The sequence below is a fragment of the Geospiza fortis genome, unplaced genomic scaffold (assembly GCF_000277835.1).
Source record: "Geospiza fortis unplaced genomic scaffold, GeoFor_1.0 scaffold104, whole genome shotgun sequence".
NCBI lineage: Eukaryota > Metazoa > Chordata > Aves > Passeriformes > Thraupidae > Geospiza > Geospiza fortis.
In genome coordinates, this window is record NW_005054325.1 from 6,351,162 (window position 1) to 6,372,287 (window position 21,126).

General features: G+C 39.0%; 1 protein-coding gene across 2 annotated transcripts in view; it reads right to left on the reverse strand.

Moving 5' to 3' along the window:
* NUP153 (nucleoporin 153) overlaps positions 1 to 21,126 on the reverse strand; it is a 43,574-nt gene continuing 22,448 nt past the window's right edge. For both annotated transcript variants that reach the window (XM_031056955.1, XM_014306998.2), the window contains exons 8-22: positions 21,037 to 21,090; positions 18,235 to 18,381; positions 17,454 to 17,506; positions 14,813 to 14,951; positions 13,081 to 13,218; positions 12,621 to 12,713; positions 12,306 to 12,396; positions 11,897 to 12,016; positions 9,639 to 10,253; positions 8,016 to 8,201; positions 6,671 to 7,513; positions 5,735 to 6,094; positions 3,840 to 4,112; positions 1,634 to 1,793; positions 1 to 1,172 (exon numbers count right to left, since the gene is read on the reverse strand). In XM_031056955.1, the coding sequence (XP_030912815.1) occupies positions 1,088 to 1,172; positions 1,634 to 1,793; positions 3,840 to 4,112; positions 5,735 to 6,094; positions 6,671 to 7,513; positions 8,016 to 8,201; positions 9,639 to 10,253; positions 11,897 to 12,016; positions 12,306 to 12,396; positions 12,621 to 12,713; positions 13,081 to 13,218; positions 14,813 to 14,951; positions 17,454 to 17,506; positions 18,235 to 18,381; positions 21,037 to 21,090 (3,357 nt within the window). In that variant the 3' untranslated portion in view covers positions 1 to 1,087. The remainder of the gene's footprint in view (positions 1,173 to 1,633; positions 1,794 to 3,839; positions 4,113 to 5,734; positions 6,095 to 6,670; positions 7,514 to 8,015; positions 8,202 to 9,638; positions 10,254 to 11,896; positions 12,017 to 12,305; positions 12,397 to 12,620; positions 12,714 to 13,080; positions 13,219 to 14,812; positions 14,952 to 17,453; positions 17,507 to 18,234; positions 18,382 to 21,036; positions 21,091 to 21,126) is intronic.

Here is a 21,126-nt window from a genome sequence, read left to right on the forward strand (position 1 = left end):
TTGCCAGGTATTATTTCGCAGTTTTTATTGATGGCATTTATCCCATGGTTTAACATGTTAATTATACTGTAATAAACATGGCTTTAATATTAAACTTTTCCTTATTATCCAAAGTCACCACAGTCCATTTCAGTAAATATAAAAATATATACTTAATACTTTGTACAATACTGGTTTTTGGTCCAAACAAAAATGGATCAGAAAAGCCAATAAACTTACTTTAAGAATTCCCAATTTTAAAGATTTTCTAAATGGATTTAGGCAACTTTGAATAATGGGATTTACATAAAATCTGAGACAATACTAAACAAAAATGGCTGTAACACACAAAATTAAAATTTCAATTTCACAGATTTGTTATGCCAAAAAGTACATAGAGAAACAAAATCGTATTTACACATCTCATAATAAAATAACAAGGCGAGACAGGTGATAAAGGGCTGTAAGAATGAAAATATAGAAACAGCATATAATTATTAAATGAAGAACTACAGATCTAACAAGTCCTTAGCATGGATCATCCTTTAATCAGTCTTCCCCTATCAGAAAATTTTAGTGCACAGTACACCCAAACTCACTCACTTCACACATACACCAGCACAAACTCAGCATAGAAATCATTCGTTATCAACATTCTCTACTCTATACAGCATCCCTCGCTGATATAATTACAATTTCGAGGCGTCAGTAAACGCAGATGAGCGCACATAGTGGTGCGGATGAAGAGGTATCGACAAGCCATTCACTGTGCAGGCTCTACTCAGGGCTATAGCCAGACCATGCCAAGTCAGTGAAAGAAGTAACTTGAGACTTTTGCTTGAGAACAGCCTTGCTGCCAACTTTACTTGCTACCAAAAAAACGTAACAGGGAGAGGGGAGGGAAGGACAGGAAAGCTAAGGTTTATATTCCTTTAGGCAGATCTGACTTCCGACAAGCCAGCGTGAGGTACAATCCCAGTAACTGAACAATTCAGGGTAGTAGCTGAACATTTCAGGATAGTAGCTGAACAATTCAGTCAGGGTAGAAGGTGAACAATTCAGGGTAGTAGCTGCTTCCAATGTTTTTGATGCTTTACCAATCAGGCGTTTACTTTCTACGTCTAATTGCAGTCTTTATCTTCCGACCAGCAACTGAAGATCCAGAGGCAGAGAAAACATTTTTCCCTTTAGTCCTATTAAAAGAAATTAGTAGTTCAGAGTTTAGGACAGTGTAGCTGAAAATTCAGTAGCAGCACTGAGCAGATATTCCAGAACAACTGTTTCATAGTCTTGTCTCACTAGTTACCAGCTGGCAACAAGCAGCAAATGACGAACAGGAGGAAGAGAGTTCCAGAAACCAATTAAATCTCTCTTATTCAGAAGGTAAGCAGCAGCATAATGGCTGGATACGGGTTCTACCTTTCAAGAACAAGAGAATCTCACATGTGTTGATGTGTGACATTCCTGACAGCTAGGCTCCTTTACAGATAGCGGTGCTTAGTTAGCCAGTCAGGCTAATAAAAGGAAGGATGCCAAATTTAGTTTCAAACTCCAAGGTTCATCTGAACACCTCATGATTTAACAGCAGTAGAGGCTGAACACTGTCCACTGATATTACCCGAAGCTCAAGGGAAATTCTGATATGGTCTCTTACCCCACTGTAAATGCTGCAGGCTGGTTGAACGAAAATCCTGAAGTACCAGAAGGTGGTGCAGGAGCTGCTGATGCAGGATGATTTGCACCAAAAGTGAATACTCCTGGGTTATTTGGAAAGCTGAAATTAGTAGTATTACTTCCAAACTGGAATACAGAACCTGGGAAGATGGGGTGGAAGCGGAAGGAAGTAAGAAAACTGAAATTTGAGTTCATCCTTTTCAGTAAAATTCTCATGTTCTTCCCCATTATCTTTAAAGATTATTCTTTTTACAGGTTGCTCGAGATGACAAAGTTGGAGGGGTCCACCAGAAGTGTCAGATTACTACAGGAACAGTTTATTGAATTCACAGAATCACTAGGTTGGAAGAGACCTTCAAGACCATTGGGTCCAACCCATGCCCTAATACCTAAACTAAACCATGGCACCGAGTGCCACATCCAGTCTTTTTTTAAACACATCCAGGGATGGTGACTCCACCATTCCAGTGGGAAGACCATTCTAGTCTTTATCACTCTTTCTGTAAAAAGCTTCTTTCTAATATCCAACCTATATTTCCTGTGACGCATCTTGAGACTGTGTCCTCTGGTTCTGTCAGTTGCTATCTGGAGAAAGAGACCAACCTCACCTGGCTACAACCATCTTTCAGGAAGTTGTAGAGAGTGACAAGGTCACCTCTGAGTCTCCTTTTCTCCAGGCTAAACACCCCCAGCTCCCTCAGTCGTTCCTCACAGGCCTTGTGTTCCAAGCCCCTCACCAGCCTCGTTGCCCTCCTCTGGACGTGCTCCAGTGTTTCAAGGTCCTTCCCAAACTGAGGGGCCCAGAACTGGACACAGCACTCAAGGTGTGGCCTCACCACTGCCGAGTACAGGGGAAGGGTGACCTCCTTGCTCCTGCTGCCCACACTATTCCTGATACAGGCCAGGATGCCCTTGGCCTTCTTGGCCACCAGGGCTCACTGCTGGCTCATGTTCAGTTGGCCGTCACCAGCACCCCCAGGTCCCTTTCTGCCTGGGCACTGTCCAGCCACGCCATCCCTAGGCTATGACACTGCAGGGGGTTACTGTGGCCAAAATGCAGGACTCAGCGCTTGGACTTAATAAACTTCCTCCCACTGGACTCTGCCCATCCATCCATTCACATAGATTGAGGAATTTTTAAAGTAATACTGCTGGCACACTGATAATTAGTTGCTTGCTAGCTTCCATGCCACTATTAGATTTATACCTGTGCATATTAAAGTTTATTAAGCAAGTCTTAAAGTGTAAATTTACATTCAGGTAAACTTTCCTGTGTTCATGCAATGGATCTGGGGACTTCCTTTCCTTTAATGTGCCAGGAGTACCTTGTCTGAAAAAACCCCAAACATTCCAATTATCAGAGTAAACTAAGAAGTAATACAGAAAATCCAGAGAGAATTTTACCTTTAAACTGCTATCTGATTAATGAAAGATCAACTGAGTAATGTGTTGTGCACTAATCTGCTTGTATTAATCTACTGATCAGTACAAAAATGTCAGCTACTTTTAATGGAGGTTATTTTGTAAAACTTCTGAGAGGAAAAAAGGAGGCTTTTCCCTTTCAGTATTTGATGTGATATCAAATAGACATTCTGGCACTGTTTTCGTTTTTTCATTATTACTAGTATGGAACAGGTCTTTCTTAAGTTACGAAGTTCATTCTCTGCTCCTTTCCCATGGCATTTTATACTTCATTAGTAAAAAGATCTTAATAAAGTCTTAACCCATAAATGCTTAAAAAACCCCCCAAGAATTCTGACTGTATTTTATGCAATGAAATGATTGATTCAATTCTCAAATAAAAAAATAACCACTTTGCCCTGTGTCTGCTCTTTTGATTTACACCATCTTACCAGTGACTACTCCGTGGTTTTCAACAGTTCCTTTTAATCATTAGGTTTCTAAAGAAAATAAAGCTCAAAATTTAGTTGTAGAGTTGCAACCTCCATGTCTGCTAAGCCTCTTGTGGAGAAGGCTTACTGTGAAGCTGGATACCCATGGCACATTGTGTCTCCACAGTCAGGACTGGGACATAAATGACAGCCCTATAGCCATTATTTTTATGGACAGCAATTCCTATATTTAAATACACACACAAGGCTAAAGTTGTCTTTTTCCATATAATTACTGAAAAATAAAATAAAATATATGTAATCCTTGAATGGGAGAGGATGGTGGGCACTCACCAGCACTGGGGGTACCGGAGCCAAAGGCTGGCTGCTGGGCTGCCTGCTGTCCGAACACGGCGGGCTGAGTGCTGCTTGTCACCGAGCCAAAGGCAGAAGGAGCAGGCTGAGAGCCAGCAGAAAACAACGGTGTGGACAGCGACCCAAAACTCGGAGCGCTTTGCTGCCCGGAGCCTGGGCTTGGGCCGAATGCTGGTAACTGACTGGCGCCAAAGGCCGGGCCAGCAGCAGGCGCTGCAGGCCCAGAGCCAAACAGAAACGAAGACGATGACCCTTGGGGACAGAGAGGGATGTCAGTGTGGGCCCCTTCCCTCCCACTCTCCAGAATGAATCCAGAAACAAAAGGTCTGCTGGCTGAATACTCATCCCAATTTCAAACTAATTGTGTGAGTATATAAAACAGACACTACCTCAGCTACAACAGGAGTTGCATCTTTTCTTTTAAGCAACATAAGAAACACTGTGTTTATGAGAGTCAGACAAAATTAAATCTCAAACGCACTGGCTGCCCCTTCATGTTGCGCAGATAGATTCCTACAAACAGTGTGTTTTAATCTGCATTTACTAAAAGCTCTTTCTATCACACACATGGAATATTCATTCAAACTGGATTTTTCCAACATGCAAAATACAGCTCCTAATTTATTAGGACTAGGAGAACATATATCTTTTCTTTTCAGCAGCTTCACTCCTCTCCTGTTTAAGTGTTTATCATTATCGACTTCTGGAGGCCAAATCAACCTTGCAGTAATCTCAAAATCTTGGTTTAGCAGAGTAATTTTCTATCTATCATCAACAGAGAACCAGCCCAATGGTTGAGCTGCATGGCCAGCAGAAATAATGAAATGCACCTGAACAGTGACTCTGAAAGTACATGGCAGATCTGCTATGCCAAAGGTGCATTTTGAACAGCATTACTAATGCTCATGGCAACAGGAAATACCCTCTAATTGCACCGTAACTTGGAACAGCTGACTTTCTTTCCAAGATGAGATACATGGTAAAACTTAGGTTTGTGAATTTGTGGAGATGTTTGAAATGTGGTGTCACTAACAAAATTACACTGAATGTAAGCAGTTCAAATTGATCTGCTGGTTGTTGTAATTTGGGACTGTTTTCTCTATTTCTGATCCACAAAAAAGTGTGCAAATTAAACTTTTGTGACTGACAAAGTTAAGCCATCAGGATCAAACTAGATTAAGTCTTTCCCTTACAGATTCAATCTTATTTCCAACATCCTGCATGGCTCATAGGAATACAGATAATTTGGTGTATTTAGTCATGCATTCATGCAATTCAGGCAGTGGAGTAACAAATATAAAACATGAAGAAACTCTTGTATTTCTTACTGCTGTCTTCTCTAAATTCCTAGAAAATTAACATGCACTGGCCATGCTCCTTAGTAGAAACCAACCCTTGAGCAGCATTAATTGCATCCCTGTTGAGATACTCCATTTATAGACACTTGTGAGAGAAGGACTTGGCAAAGCTTGACATTATTTCCAGGAATTCAGAGTTTTAGGTATAGAAGTGCAAAAGCAGGAAAGTTGTAATTCACTGACTTCTAGCTGTAAACATTGGACTAACAGTGACTGAAAAAAGAAATTATCATTCCCATGGTGAAAAGCTCCTGTACAAACTGAAATCCAGTAAAGGTTTGTCCTTTACAATAAAACTACTGTGGTGCCAATTCATCCCTAAACTGTATTTCCCACACTGAAGGAAAATGAGCTCAAATTAACATTGCTGAATATAAATTCTCAGTATTTTTCTCTACTTCTATGCATTTAGCCTGCACATTTTCCAAAGTAAAATATTAATGGAACAGCATCTCCTAAGTCTACTACATAATGGCAAAAATGAGAAAACGAAAAGAGCAGCTATTTAAAACATACCTGTTGAATTTGATGTAGTTGTGGCTCCAAAAGTAAATCCAGAATTTGCTGCATTGGTACTGCTCTCTCCTGAACGAAAGAGAAACGGAGTAAGAGTCGAGCCAGTGCTGGAAGATGTGGTTGCTGGTTTGTTCTCTTGAGAGAAGCCAAATGACTGAGATGTTGCAGATTCTGCAGGATTGCCAAAAACAGAGCTGGTCACAGTGTTGCTGGGTTGTCCAAACACAAAGGGAGCGGGAACTGGCTGAGGGTTTGAGGAAGAGAGGGCGCTGCCAAACACACTGCTGCTGTTGGCTGAAGTGGTGGGTACCACTGTGCTGGCGGAATTGGAGCTCAAGAAGCTGAAGGATGCTCCTTGATCTGAAAGGAAGAAACACAGTTACCACTACGTCACACAAATGGCATTTAACAACCAAGAAGTTTTCACACAGCAATCATCACTGAAAAACTTTAATCCTCCACTGCAAACTTTCAACAAATTCAAGGATACAAAACTGTGCAATATTTGTGAAGTGATTTTTGCACCTTTATAGCAGAAACTGCAGCACAGTGGCAAGTAGATAGAAAGAAGGTATTCCCTCTCTTCTTCCCTTTCACTATAAAAAACAACAATAGTATGAGGCCTCTATACTGCACCATATTACAGATTTTATCATCAACTGAGCTGCTACTACTGAGACAGTACAACTTCTGTGCTTACACAAGCAATGATACAGGTCCCTTAAGGTGTGGCAATTTTTTTTTGTCTAAACATAGTATTAAACTCACTGAAATCTACAAAGAAATTGCCACATATTGCCTACACATCAACAACTAGAACTAAAGACAGGCTGCAGGTAGTATATCAATCCCACAGCTGTTGTACAGTACAGCCTCAGAGGGATTATTTGATAGAGCAGGGAAGAGGGAAGTGAAGGCAAAAGATGTTCTGTTTACCGCAAGTACTGGTTGGTGCCCCAAAGGCAAAAGGTGCCTTTGCCTGCTCACTTTCCTTTTCCGATGGTTTACCAAAACTAAAATTGAATACAGGTTTTGCTGTGCTCTCCTCTTTGGTTTGCTCAGCTGTCCCAGTTGAAAAGATAGGCTGTGCCTTTAACTCTTCATTGTCAGCTTTCTTTCCAAATGCTAACAGACCAGCAGAAGTGACAGAGTCCTGCTTCTCTTCTGCCCTTCCCAAAACAAACTGTGAGGCAGGTGCAGACTCCACACTGCCGAAAGAAAAGCCTCCCTTCGTTGAAACAGTTTCATCCTTTTTCTCATCTGACTTCTTAAATGGCAAAGCAGGTGATGCTGCATCCTTTTCTGCCACAGTTCCAAAAGTGAAGCCACCGACTCCAGTTTTATTCTCATTAGTAGCTATGGAAGAAGTAGAACTTGTAGCAAAACCAAAACCTCCCAAAACTGGTTCCTCTTTCTTTTCCGGCTGTCCCAGACTCGTCGTTCCAAACTGAAATGTTGAAGGAGCCTGACTGCTTGTAGACGGTAGTCCAAAGCTAAAACTGTTACTTTTACTTTCTTTTTTGCTGTCTTCTGATTTAGAGTCTGAGGAAGAAACTCCAAATTTGAAGTTCCCTGAACCAGTAGGAAACTTAAATCCTCCAGTCACAGTGTTGGACGATGCAGATTCGGATGCAATACCGAACTTAAAGCTACTTTGTTCTCCAAATTTAAAATTTCCTGTGCTACTTAACGCTGGAGAAGATTCAGAGGATGATGACGGGACACCGAATGTAAATGATGGCATTGCAGCATTTGTAGACACAGTAGCAGTACCAAAACCTGCAGAAATAAGCAACAATGTCAAATTTGCAATATATGATGCTACATGGATGGGATTCTAGTCTTGGGCTTTCCCAGAGCCAAAACTTTTCAACAAAACACCCCCCCCACACACAGACAAGTAAGGAAACTCCACACTTCCTCTGTACACTTCCTCTCTATATCTTTTTGTCATGATGCTCTTCTGTGCAGCAACTGGCTTGGAAAGGCACACAGCTGAGCTCTTTGAAAGACCATGGTTTTTGTCTAAACTCCAAATGAACAATACACATAAGGGCTTGAAACAAACAACTGTGTCACTGACACAAGCTTTCCTCTAAAAAATCCAATCTTTATCTGCAAAATGGGTGTGGAAACATACATACACAATCTTATTTAAGCAATATTTCTAAACAACAAATGGACGGTTTTGCCATATTCAAAGGAAAAATCATTGTACTTAAAAAAAAAAAGGGAAAAAAGTTGCAGAATGCACATCCTTGTTCTTCTCAGTAAGTATTACCTTTGAGCTCTGCTTTGGTGCCTGGCTTTGCATTTTCACAGGCTATGCATTTTGTGGCTTCTGCTTTGTTTTGGACCAAGCAGGCCTCACATTCCCAACTTCCTTCAGGCATCTTGAATTTGTCTAAATCCAGAAAACCTCCAGAAGAAGCAGAAACACTGCTACTGGTCACAGGCACTGAACTCCCTGAAAAAGAAGAAAAATAGTTAATCATCCTGCTTAAATCATACACAAATCTTTTAAGAAATGCTCACTAAATTGCAAAGTGCACAAATATAACAGTAAAGAAACATCAAGTTACGAGTTGATTTGAGTCAAACACAATCTTAAAATGTACAAAATAGAAACACCTGGATTCTTCTTTAAAATCTATATATGAATTCAAGAACAAATTGAACTAGTGACATTTAAACAGCAACTGCAGTTCATAAAATATAGCAACAGAGCCGATTTCAGATGTAAATTACAGGAGCTGTATTGAACTAGAACTACTAAAAGAATTCCTACTGACACACCAGTTACCGGTAGTCAAACTTAGCATCACTCGAGTTAATGATCACTGTCAAGTGATGCAAGGGTGAGAATTTACTACAATGATTCATCAGCAAGTCACAAGGACAGGACACATTCAAACTATATAGTAACAAAACTAAAAAAAGAACTGAAAGCTTCCAAACCCACAACTCTGTGTTCACCACACAAGCTAAACTGCCTTCAACAGCAGCAGAAACCTACTGCTGCTGAGGTGTGAAATCCAACACTTGCCCTCTGACTTTTCTCTCCTGTAAAGGAAAAGATGACAACTTGATGCAGCACCCCAAGAGCAAACTTCAGCTCCACAAGTGTCAGGAGTGAAGCAGACATCCCAAAGGCACAAAAGCATCACATAATTGCACTCTTCACCTACAATGAACCACTGAGGGTGGCATTCAAGAGAGAGACACAAGGTAATTTCTCAAGCTCAAAGCAGTAACATTTCCTAGACAGGAATGGCTCTTCCTTTCCACAGCACATTCAGCAAATTTACGTCCTCCCATTTTACCTGCTTCACTCATCCCCTTGGCAAACATAATGTAACTGCGCAAATTTGAACATATGGTTCTGTTCTAGCACAGGACAACTAGCTAAAGACTATACTGACTTGGAATCTGACTTCACACCTCTGCTCAATTCCACACAAATGCTGACTGCAGACATTTTAAACCATGTTGTGCAAGTACTGCTTCTACCTATGTTCTGAAAGAGGAAAACAAAACCCCAACAAATCCAGTAGTTTTTAGCTCCTTGCAAGGAGTTCATATTTTTCCCCAATGAAAATGAGTCAAATGGTTTTAAGCTAATCAAGGCATCCATTTTAGTCATCTTTTCTCACTAGCTGTAAAGCAAGGTATATTTGCTTCAGTTCAGCTCTGCACTAACACATTTCACAATCGGTTCAACTGATGTGACAGGCTGGAATCTGGGCTGAGACCTCCAAGTGCCTGCAATCACTCATGCAGAGAGCAACTAATCCATCCTGTCTGGCATACAGCCATGCTGCTCAAAGTATTTTTTATATGCAACATATTTTATTCTTTAAAAAATGCACATAGACTAAGACTGAAACAACAGAGAAGAACAAACCTGGTTTCTCAGACTGACAAGCTACACATTTGCTGTCTTCTGCCTTATTTTGTAGAAGGCACACTGAACAGTTCCAAGAGCCTTTTGGCTGTTTAAATTTGTCTCCAAACCCTAGAGTGACTGTTGTGCCAGTGCTGCTGGAGGTGGATGTCACTGTCACTGAGTTGTCCGTGACCATTGGCATTGTCAGAGCAGGCATCACTCCTGTTCCAGGCTTTGGTGTCTCACATGCTATACATTTCGTAGCTTCAGGTTTGTTCTGGACCAGACAGGTATCACAATCCCACGTGTTGGGTGCCGGTTTAAATTTGTCTTCAAAGCCCTGTGTCCCCACTGTGGGGATTGTTGTCTTGGAGGAGACACACGGACTCACACTGACCGTCTGCTTTGTACTCTCAGCAGTGGACACTTTAGCAGCTTCACATGTCACACATTTACCATCTGTGGTTTTGTTCTGCAGACACTGGTCATGTGTGTCAGACTGCCAAAATGAAGATGCTTGTTTAGAGGTGTCTTTAGCTGCAGAAAAGCTACTTATTGCAGGCCTGGTATAGACCACTGTGCTCGTCACAGGCTGTGCTGATGAACAGGAGGGTGATTTCCCAGACATAAAGCCTAGTTTAAAAAAAAGAAAAAGGAGAGCTCTTACTAATGAAGCTGTACCCTGGCTACATGGAAGTTACTTATAATAGCAGACAGCACAAATCTAAACTTAGTGCCAATGGTTACAACTAAATCTAAACCTAGTGCCAACTATACCTTCCAACTAACTGCAAGAGGAAGTCCATGGAAATCTTATCTAAAGGGATGAAATTTCATATGCTGAGCTGGGACACAACAGAACACTTATTTAAAGCTTGATTTAACTCTTCACTTCCAAGAAAGTTTTAAATACAAATCTCATTTCTATCTGCCACTAGACTGGTAGATACAAGGATAAACTAACACTACTGAAAGCTGATGATCTGTTACCGACTGGAAACAATCCAATCTCATTTTAAGACACCATGCCCAATCAAATCAAATATCTAAAGCTATTTTTGCCATAGTAGATGACTCATCTTTACTTAGTAGCTGTACAGCAGTTTGTACTTGGAGCAGCAATCCACACAGTATTACCCTACAAATACTGAGTAATAATTAAGCAATAAAAATTAAGACAAACACACAATTTTATTTTTTTCTATAAACTTGGTTCAAAATGCATTGGGCACAGGCTAACTCTTTATTTAAAGGTGCAAACTTTTCAGAAAACAAGAATCACCAATACGGAAACACTAATGAAAATGCTATAGCAACACATCTTAAATATCAGCACAGTTTAACTGTAAAGCTAAAATAAAGAGTTTCTCTTTTTATTGTTGTATTATTGTTGCTTTGGGATTGTTTTTTCATATTAGAATTGGAATCTTTGAACAGCATGGATTTAGAACCTGATTCTGTTAAATTGCTGAAGAAAACTAATGCCCCTTCACCCACAGGTCTTTCCTTAAATGAAACACACAGTGTATTTTCTCTCACTTAGCTCTTTGCAATATAAAAATAGGCACTGCCTTAAGTTGTACATAGATTTTGTAATAAGAAGTCCTGCTGTATCTCAAAGCTTATGGGAAAGGTCAAGTTCAATTAAGTCCTTTTTCCTAAAACAAAAAACATCGTCTACACAGACTTTACTCATCTACACTTTTTACTCAACAGTTGAAAACAATCATCATGACTTGAAAACCTTTTTTTTGAAGTGAGACAGCCCACTGCTACTTAAAATTTACATCTGAACCCACAGTAACTGACAACGTTTTAGGTAGAAAGATGCGCAACTTCTGAAACACCTTTAGGAATGAAATTATCTTCACCATCCTTAATTTCTGGAGACAGTGAAGGTGAAAGAGGAATGTTTGTAATGCATTTTACAAACATTTCCTTTCCAATTACATACATTTTATTCATTTAAACAAAACACCGATTCTTTGACTAATTCTTTTTATACTTAAATTTGAATTACAACCTAATATGTAACAGAGAAGCAACACATCCAGTTTGGAGCTGCAGTTTTCCCGAAAGGCCCTTGTAGCAGAAGGGGGCATGAAGCATAACAGATGTAGCATTAAAGTCTGTATTTACTGCTGACACTGCCTTAACTGTGACAAGTTGTCTGGGGGTTTTTTGGTTGGTGTTGTGCTGGGCTTTTTAAAAATCAATGCAGCTATATGCAAGTGTATTCTCTGCAAAATATTTTTTAAAAGAGTTCATTATCTCACCAGGGCTTTTTAGAATGTCTAACACACTTCCTTGCTTTAAGAACTTAGCAGGTTTGCAGAACCCATCATATTCTTCTTCTTCTTCCTTCTTATTGCTGGTGCTGTTTACAGTGGCACTACCTTTAAAAATAAAACAAAACCCACCTTTTACAAAGAAATCCACTTAGAATACATTCACATTTGCTAGAAACAAGAATTTCCATGTTTCATTCTTCTTAAATAAGAATCTTCAAAATTTAACCTTATTTACAAGAGTTTATAGTTATAATCTGATTAAAAGCAGACCTGTCACTGAAAACACACTTTGCCTGGAATTTGTAACAAGCTTAGAAATGACAGCTTAACTATTTAACATACAAAAAAGAAAAGAGAATTAGCACTCTATTTGAAATGCTCAAATTTTTGTTACCTGGACTAAGGATGGATGTCACTGGTGTATCAGTGGATCTGGAAAGTTCTGACGACTTTACGACAGGAACACTAAATGTAAACTTAATTTGCTATAAAAAAAGAGGAGAGTTTTTTTAGATTTTAAGTTTAATCAAGTTTCACATACAAATAACAATCTGAAATCCAGTCTTCAAACTTTTGGTGGCTGCTGGGTAAAAAATTACAAATCAGAAATCTATACATTTGTTTGTCCCCTTACCAGGGCCAATTCTGCTTTACTGTTCCACAGTATTCTACTAAAGCCTTGAGAAAATGTTGGGATTTATTTACTTACAGACAAGGGAGGTAGCACTTCCACCTCGGTAGATTTCACAATTGGAGATGAAAATACAAATGTAGGACTGCCGACATTACTTGCTGGTTGTACCTGTGTTTTCAAAAGAATTAAAGTTTGTATCTAAGAGAAAAACGTCCCAGTGAAACAACAGCAGCTACCTGAATACACTATCCAACAGATATTCTGCAGTGAAGTTGAGAAGTCTGATGTTTGATCTTTCTGATCCACAGCTAAGAGTCATAAGAGAAAGCTTGCCAGTGAGTGTATAAGATAGAAGAAATCATATCAAAATATGTCATCCTCCCCACCCCCCAATCTGAATAAAACCCTGTTTAATTCAACAGGTTATATACTCAGGTTGGTTAGTTTCATGAGCACCACAGAAAAAGTTAACATTCAGCAAGGAGGACGTATACTCACCCTGAAAAAGTATTCACAATATACAGCAAAGATTTACCTTGTTCATCACTGCTTTTGAGACAATGCTGGATGATGAGGAGACAGCACTACTGGCAGGGAAACTGAAGTTGAATGTCGGCAGCGATGCAGTACTGATGGGCAGGGGTACTTCAGGTAGTTCTTCTTGCTCCATCTCCTAGGTGCACATTTTAATTTTTGTTAATTTTTTCTTTAAAGAAGTTGCACAATCTAGTTTTTCACTTTCTTTAGAGATGTTTTAGATTTCAGGCTTCCTTTAAGAAGTTGTAAACTTTAGTTTTTCACAAAACCTACTGCCCTGTCCCCCCATTAGTTTCTTAACAAAGTTAAATGTAGCAGAGAGATCTATAGGCAAGCAAGTTTTCAAAAGGAATCCTAACCCCCCACAAAAGTCTGCCACATCATTTTTACTTATGGCAGGCAAGTTTCTCTGCAATACTACATCCACGACCTGTCCAGTAAGAGGTACTGAAAGTAAGCTCAAAATTGTTACCTGAGCAGAAGAGAGAGGCGCACAGGTAAGATTTATTTTTGGTTTTGTCCTTTAATTAACAGAGATCTAGAAAGATATAACCATTCTGGGATTCTATTATTCCCTTATCTCTTTAATTAAGAGCACAACTCCATGGCAAGTAAGAAAGTATTCCTCTTGCAAAATTAGGTAGGACAGCTGACAAAGTCTCTGAAGTCACTTGAACTTGGAAAAACATAATATCTTAAGAAGGATGTGTGTTCCTTTGAGTACCAAAACCCCCAAACTAAACCAAAGCACAGAAACTCAAAAATGAAACCATGATGAGTGACATACAGGATCATACTCTGGTAAATCTAGTCAGCATCATGTATCAGGATGCAAATTTAAAATTCAGAAATCAGTGTACCTTAAAAACTTCTGCTCTTACCCTTGTCTTTCAAACCCTTTGATTACCAAGAGCAGAATGGTTAGAGTTTAAATGGGAATAGCCAATCTCTTCAGGATTTGGACAGTAGTACCAATGTCTACTCAGAAGTGATTAAGCAGGGATGCACTTTGCTACTACAGACATTTAATGTACCCCACAGATTATATATTTCAGACATCTGATCTGAAGAGTCTATCACACCTTGATATTGAGACCATTTCTGTTACATTCTCCAGCATTTACTACTTCTTCATTTTTCCATCAGCCAGAAGACCAAGTTAACCTCTTTAGATTTAAGAGCTAGTAGTAGGCCTCTTATGCAACACTCAGGCAGAAAAATAATCCTTGGGATAATAATGACTATCATTGCATTAAATGGAGTTTCCGCATTAAAACAAGGGAAAAAATCCTTCACAATGAGTTTGAGCAAGTGCCAAAAAATTGTGAATGATCATTACCAAACATGCAAAACACTGTCTTCTGCTTCAGGCTCTTGGCTCATACCTTTCTACATGACTTACATATAAACAAAACCAAAATAAAAAATCCCTTTTTTTTTAATACTTGGCACTTCATTCCTTTCTAAAACCTCTACAAATCTCCACCAAATTTATTCATTCAACAACTAATAAGAAAGCTGATAGCATGAAGAATATCCAAGATAATACAATGGAAGATTTTAAAAATATAAAACCAAAGTTGAAGCACTTACACAGATAACTAAACTGGAGCCTGCTCTGTAACCCACAGCCAAACACCCACAAAACTGAAATGGCACTATTGTAAATTACTATGAAGCTACTTATCTCAGTAATCACAGTGAGATCAATTAACCTGAGAGACCCTTACCAGTTGTTGTTTTTGTCCAGGTCTTGATGCACAGTATCGCTCCCTTTCCCTTCTCATCTTGCCACAGGCACTATCCATCCTTCCTCCTGAAGACAGACCGTTGGATGCAGGAGTATCGAGTTTGGGGTAGCTCAAATTGCTGGCATAAAATAAAAATACATAGGTTGAGAAAGGGGATTAAAAAGAAAGAAAAAAGAAAAAGGAGGAAAAGCCCCCAAATTTATCAAGTAATTGTTTCAAGCTATTATAGCCACCATTAATCCTAGAACTGTCGTGTGGGAATTAGAATCGGAAAAAAACATCCCACAAGTTCCTAAATGCTGGTAAATAGCTGGTGTTCTAAACAGCAAAAGATGAATAAGAGCAGCAGTGAGAATAACATACATAAAAAACAGTCACAACATCCATAAATGAATGATGACTAAGCCAGAAGACCTGAAATAGAAGAACTGATTTAGATTGTTATTTATTTTCTAATCTTTGCTTTTAATAGTCCAGACAGTGGATATTTTGACTGCCAGTTCTCTGATTCTGTGATGAGCATGTATCTCTGAAGGGACATAAAAGAATAACTAAAAATATACGGGCAGGGGGAAGGCGTGTGCGTGCGCACAGGAAATGCTGCCAACAGCTCTTATGGAATTGAGAGGCTTAAACTTGTGTGGCAAGAAAATATGACAGAAGCTTCATAAGCAGCTCTGGCTTTCCTGAGGCCATCAGCAGAACCAGCAGAGGTGTTTGGGTGTGCCAACATTCCAAAAGTCTATTTAGACATGAATACAGATCCCTTTTGTAAGGCATACAAAGGCATTTCTCTGTTCATGACAAAAGCCTAGATCTAAACCAGAAAGACTCCCTAATCCAAGTGGGAAGGGGAAACAAAAAACAAAACAAAATCCTCAAAACAAACAAATGTGCACCTCCCCCACCAAACAACAAACCAAACCAAACCAAAGCCACATCCCAAAACAGAAGTGAACTAAGGAATAATAACGATAAAAAGCAGCACGGAGCATGGCATAATGATGAAGTATCCCTGCAAAAAATTACCATATCAAGCTTATCCTGCAGCCAATCAGTCAGTCATCACAAAAGTTCATTGGATGACACTGGAAGATACCAGGTCGAGTGTCTAGAGGACTGAGGAAAGTAATTGGTCTAAATCTCTCAGATAGTTGCAGACATCTGCTCAGCACTGCAACCACTGAGAGGAAACCAGATCCGTAAGGCCATATGCTCAAACTATTCCCTAATCCAAAGTGACAATCAATTTGAATTATGACATAAAATCTCATGTCAAAATAAATCTTTATTCAGACGATTATAGTATGCCTATGATAGTCCATATTCCTCTCTTCTGTTAACACTTGTCAGCTTCTAAGGGGCAAAGACAGCGCTGTCTTCAAGGAAGTCAGTCCAATCTACAATTCTGACACTGGTTTAAAAACTAAACAGCCTTTGTTAGGCTGAACAGAGATGTACACCAAAGTATTGCAGGTTAGTTGCATGAAGAGACTCTGGCCCTTATTAGTTTGTATTCCTACTCCATAATACGACAATCAATAGAGACTTTATAAAAGAGTTAAAATAAAAGGACCATCTAGTCTTAAGCCAGAAGTAGAAACACAGCAGTAAAACTTGTGAAACAAATGAAAAGCAGTAACAGTTTCCTTCTACATGGAGAATGGAACTGCACCAAAGAAAACTTGGAACAGTTTGAATACCCACAATTAAAACCTAACACCTGTTAGCACCTCTGCCAAAACCAAACATGGCTCCTCTAAAGTCAAACTATTAGACTGTAAAACAAAGGGTTGGCTTTAGGGTTTTTTGCAAGCCAAAGAAAGCCCAAGGCAATGTAAGAATTGCTTGGAAGATGAACACAGAGCAAACACATTAGCAGATTCCCTAATACTGTTATTTGAAAGGTTGGAATCCTCAAAAAAAAGGATATCTTCTGAGTACACAGTGCCTTATTTCACCCAAAAGATTAGTTCCCCAGAAGGGAGAGTCATCAAAATTATCTCAAGTCATTCTATGCCGAGCAAGCAGCATAATGCAAGACAACCTCCTCAAGAAGAAATACAATTATTAACTCTCTCTTTTATTTTTTTTTTCCAGAGACAAGCTGGCATTTGTCTTCAGATGACTCAAAAGGGCTTCTGTTTTTCATGAAAACTCACAGAGCAGACAAGTGCCTTTGTCATGTAAGGAACATTATAAAGCAATCTTCCTCTAGCTTCTTGTATGAATAAATAACCAAATAAATAAATAAATAAAGAAAACAAACAAAACTCCAAACAAACAAAAACAACACCACAAAAAACCCTAAAAATTGAATTTACTCCTGAACTGTAAGACATTTCACATTATAAAAAATTTTCCAGAAAGAAATTCCTGGGCTACAAAGCCTTCAGACTCCAAGTAATTATTTAATTACCTTACAGTAACAGCTGCTCCCCAAATGAACACGAAGTTGCACAAGTAGTTAAACTCATAATACAATTTTTCCACTTTTTCTGTTCCATTTTACTGAGAACTGTTCCTGCCCCTCCAAAAGAAGGTAAGCGTGCAGACTGTACTGACAAAGCAGGGGGGGCTTTCTTCTTTCATGTGTTTTAAATTAATAGATTTGTCATACCTTTCAGATGATTTTACAGGCTTTTCTGCAGGAAAACTCTCCTCCATCATGTCCTGCAAAATAAGTTTTATTTACTTCAAGATTTATCTGAATATATTTATAAACAAAATGCAAAGAGAAGTCAATGAAACACACATTTTGTGCTGTTTTGGTTATTTTATTTATTTCACTAAATACACCTCATCTGCTTAAGCTTGGTTCCTAACTACCCTGACTACCCACCTAATCTCCAGCCCATATATTTAATACCTGGTCATTCTTACATTCAGAATGATACCAAAACCATGGATGATTTTTTTTCTGAAAGAGATACCAGTATTGTTTTAAGGAAAGTTTATCAAGGACTCCATCAACACCAAAGTGATCAGAATGGGCAATTTAAAAAGCAATCTGAATTGGTAATTGCTAGAAATCTCACTTGGAGCCCACAGTTCACCTGAAACATTTTATACACAACATCAGCACATTCCATCAGCTTTCTGAACAGCAGCATATGTAAAGGAAATCTGTGTTTCTGCATTTTAATACTCTTTCACTGCAAAAACCGTGGCCCAACAGCACATTCTGAAAATAAGCACCAGCCACTTAGTATGCCAAAGATACAATTATATTCATAAAACCTCTCAATATCTCTTTCACAATGCTTCCCTCTGTCTTTTCTTAACGCTTACCTCAAGAATACTAGTGGTGCTCTGGCAAAAAAAAGCACCTTAGTAGACCTGGTTAGACACATTCCAATTTTGCAAGAAGCAGGCAAATTAGGACACGAAAATTTGCTTACTTGATGGTCTGTATCTACCCTTTGGTGAATTTTTCTGGAATTAGTAGCTGATTTCAGAGATGGTTTAAAATACGTGATCCGACTCCCTGTCAGGGAGATTGGCTTTGGTGTCACAAGTTTCTGGACAGGAGGATGTTGCGAATCCACCTTTGAAAGGGAAGCAGCAATCAATTTATCCTTGCACCCACCTGACTTACCACAGCATTGACTGATGATAAAAGTTACAGAACTGCAAACCTCCCACCAGTCTCAGCACCCAGTGAAAACTATGTGGAAGTGTTGAAAATATTTAGCTTGCAGAAGGAAATCACCAGAAAATGAGTTATAAAATCCAAAAAGCTACAGGAATAGTCAATGTCTGACTGAATCCTGTGTCAAACTTTGGCAGTTACTTCACAGAAAAAATAAACTATATTCCTAAAAGCACAATAACTCATGTTACAATATGCTCCCATCCTTTCCACTCCTCTGTCCTCACTGTGATTTTTTCACTGACTAAATCCATTAGTTTAATACTGAAACTCTTAAGCAGAGTTAAACCAGGTTCTGGATCTCTCTTTTTCCTACGTTTTCTTCCTTTGAAGTTACATTAAAAAAAATTGTGAAATACTTTAAAAGAAGTCTCATTAATGCACGTTCCAATGTTTTAGATTTGCATCTGATTCTCTTAAAAGTAATGGTCTGACTTTTCTTGTCAAAGCTTTTTTACAGATGAAGGCAAATTACTAAACAGAAAGCACTATACATTCTGCAAAATTGGCTTAACTGAATAGAGAAAGAAGTAAGACCCAAAAAGGCCCCATGATATATCAAATAATCTGTAGCCTTGGTGATAAGAAGAGTGAGACTTAGGATGTACCTACTATTTAAATTTGTATCAACAGATGGCTGTGCCCCAACCCAGGTGCAGAACTGCATGACCTTCACATGGGCCCAATTCTTCTAGAGCTTGTCCTGGTCCTTCGGGATGGCATCCCCCAGATGTGTCAACTGCACCGCTCAGTTTGGTGTCACCTGCAAACCTGCTGAGGGTGCACTCAGTCCCAAGGTGGATGATCTGGCATTTGGATTTGTTAAATTTCACCCCACTGATGACTGCCCAATGCTCCACTCGACCCCTCTGCAAGGACTCCTGTCCCTCAAGAGAGTCAGCAGCATCTCCCTGTTTCATACCATCAGCAAACCTGCTAAGGGGGCATTCAACTTCTGCCTCCAGACCACTGAGAGGTATTTGCACAGCACTGGCCCTAGAACTGATTCTGAGGAGCACCACTGGTGACTGCTCACCAGCCAGATGTAGCCAAATTCACTGCAACCTTTTGCATCCTGCTGTTCAACAAGCTCATTCCAGAGCTGGAAAACTTGCCCAGAAAGATGCAAGAGGGACAGTACCAAAAGCCACACAAAAATCCAGGAAACTACATCTGCCACCTTATCTTCACATGCCAGACAGATGACATTATTGCAAAAGGGTATCAAACTAGTGAAACAGGTATGCACAACAAGTAAAAAGTAACACAGTTACATGTTCAATACATTAAGAATTATTCTGTCTAGTGTAGATCCTCAAAATAAGAAAAATACCACAAAAAAACCCCACCTGTAAAACTTCTGCCTGAGCGTCCAAGTGTCCTGTCAACCATTTGTTTGCTTTAGCAAAAAAACACAACACCCGCTTCTGGGTACATACAATCCTGTCCTCTCTTTTCATCAAGGGCTACCCTTTCTCCCTGCCAAATTTTATGAATTCTACCATTATGACCTAGACAATTTCTCTATTTTTACCCAGTGACAGCTGTATGCAACATTCACTTTCTGACCAATGCCAGGGTCTATGCTGCAAATCTGGTAGATCCTTTTAAATGCCTCATCACAGGTGTGGTTCTGCATTTTAATGCAGAATCCATATCAATTTTGTTCTCAGTTACTGGGATAATATTTAAGAGGTGGTAAAAAACTTACATGCTCTACTTTTCAACATTCTTGTAATTCATCATATGGCCAAAGACAGTACAGAAAATCTCAGATGTTTATAAACTCCTAAGTGACTGCAGAATTAATTATACTTCTAACCAAGCCAACAGCATAGAAACTTTTAAAAACATTCTGTTCACTTCCTCATTACAACAGCAGATTAAAAGTTTGCATTGAAGAAAAAAACATTTTTGTTCCTTTGGTTGCTGGAGCTAAAAGTGACTTTTTATGGTTTCACAATTTAATAAATATCATACTCCAACATTTTTTAAACAAAACCAAGGAAATAATGATTTACCACAGAAACAATTCTGTGCTACTTACAAATAGGAATGTAGGAGCATAAATTTACAGAAGTAACAAAATTTAATGACTGTCCAATTTTCTCCTTGCCTTGAGCAGTAATGAAAAATTGAAGTATTTATTTTTTGCTTAAAATAAACATGGAAATCTGCACAAGATCTGAACAAATCAATCAGTATTTTTGTATTTCTTTTTATTTCTGCAAGAGAAAGCTTTCCTGGAACAAGAATGTTAACATGCAACTTAACTCCAAGGTGCAGGCCTAGATAAAACCACTTTGTGTGTTCTAGAGACATTGTTCTTGATATATCAGCACACCATGACAAAAAGATAGTAAGTGAGTAATTACAGTCCTTCATCCAGTGTGAACTGAAAAGATATTTTTAGCAATTTCCACACAGTCAAGGCAGCTATAACTCACACTGAATTCATGTGTGTGCTGTCATTGAGGTTTGTGACATTTCTTTTAAGAGCTGTAAAGCAGAGGAAGTTACCTATGACAGCTTAACATGTCACGGGTCTTACCTGGTTTTGTCTGGATTGGAAGCTAGTCATATTCAGCACACTCCTGTCCACAGGCTAACAGGGGAAAAAAAGGGCCAAAATTAGAGGAGG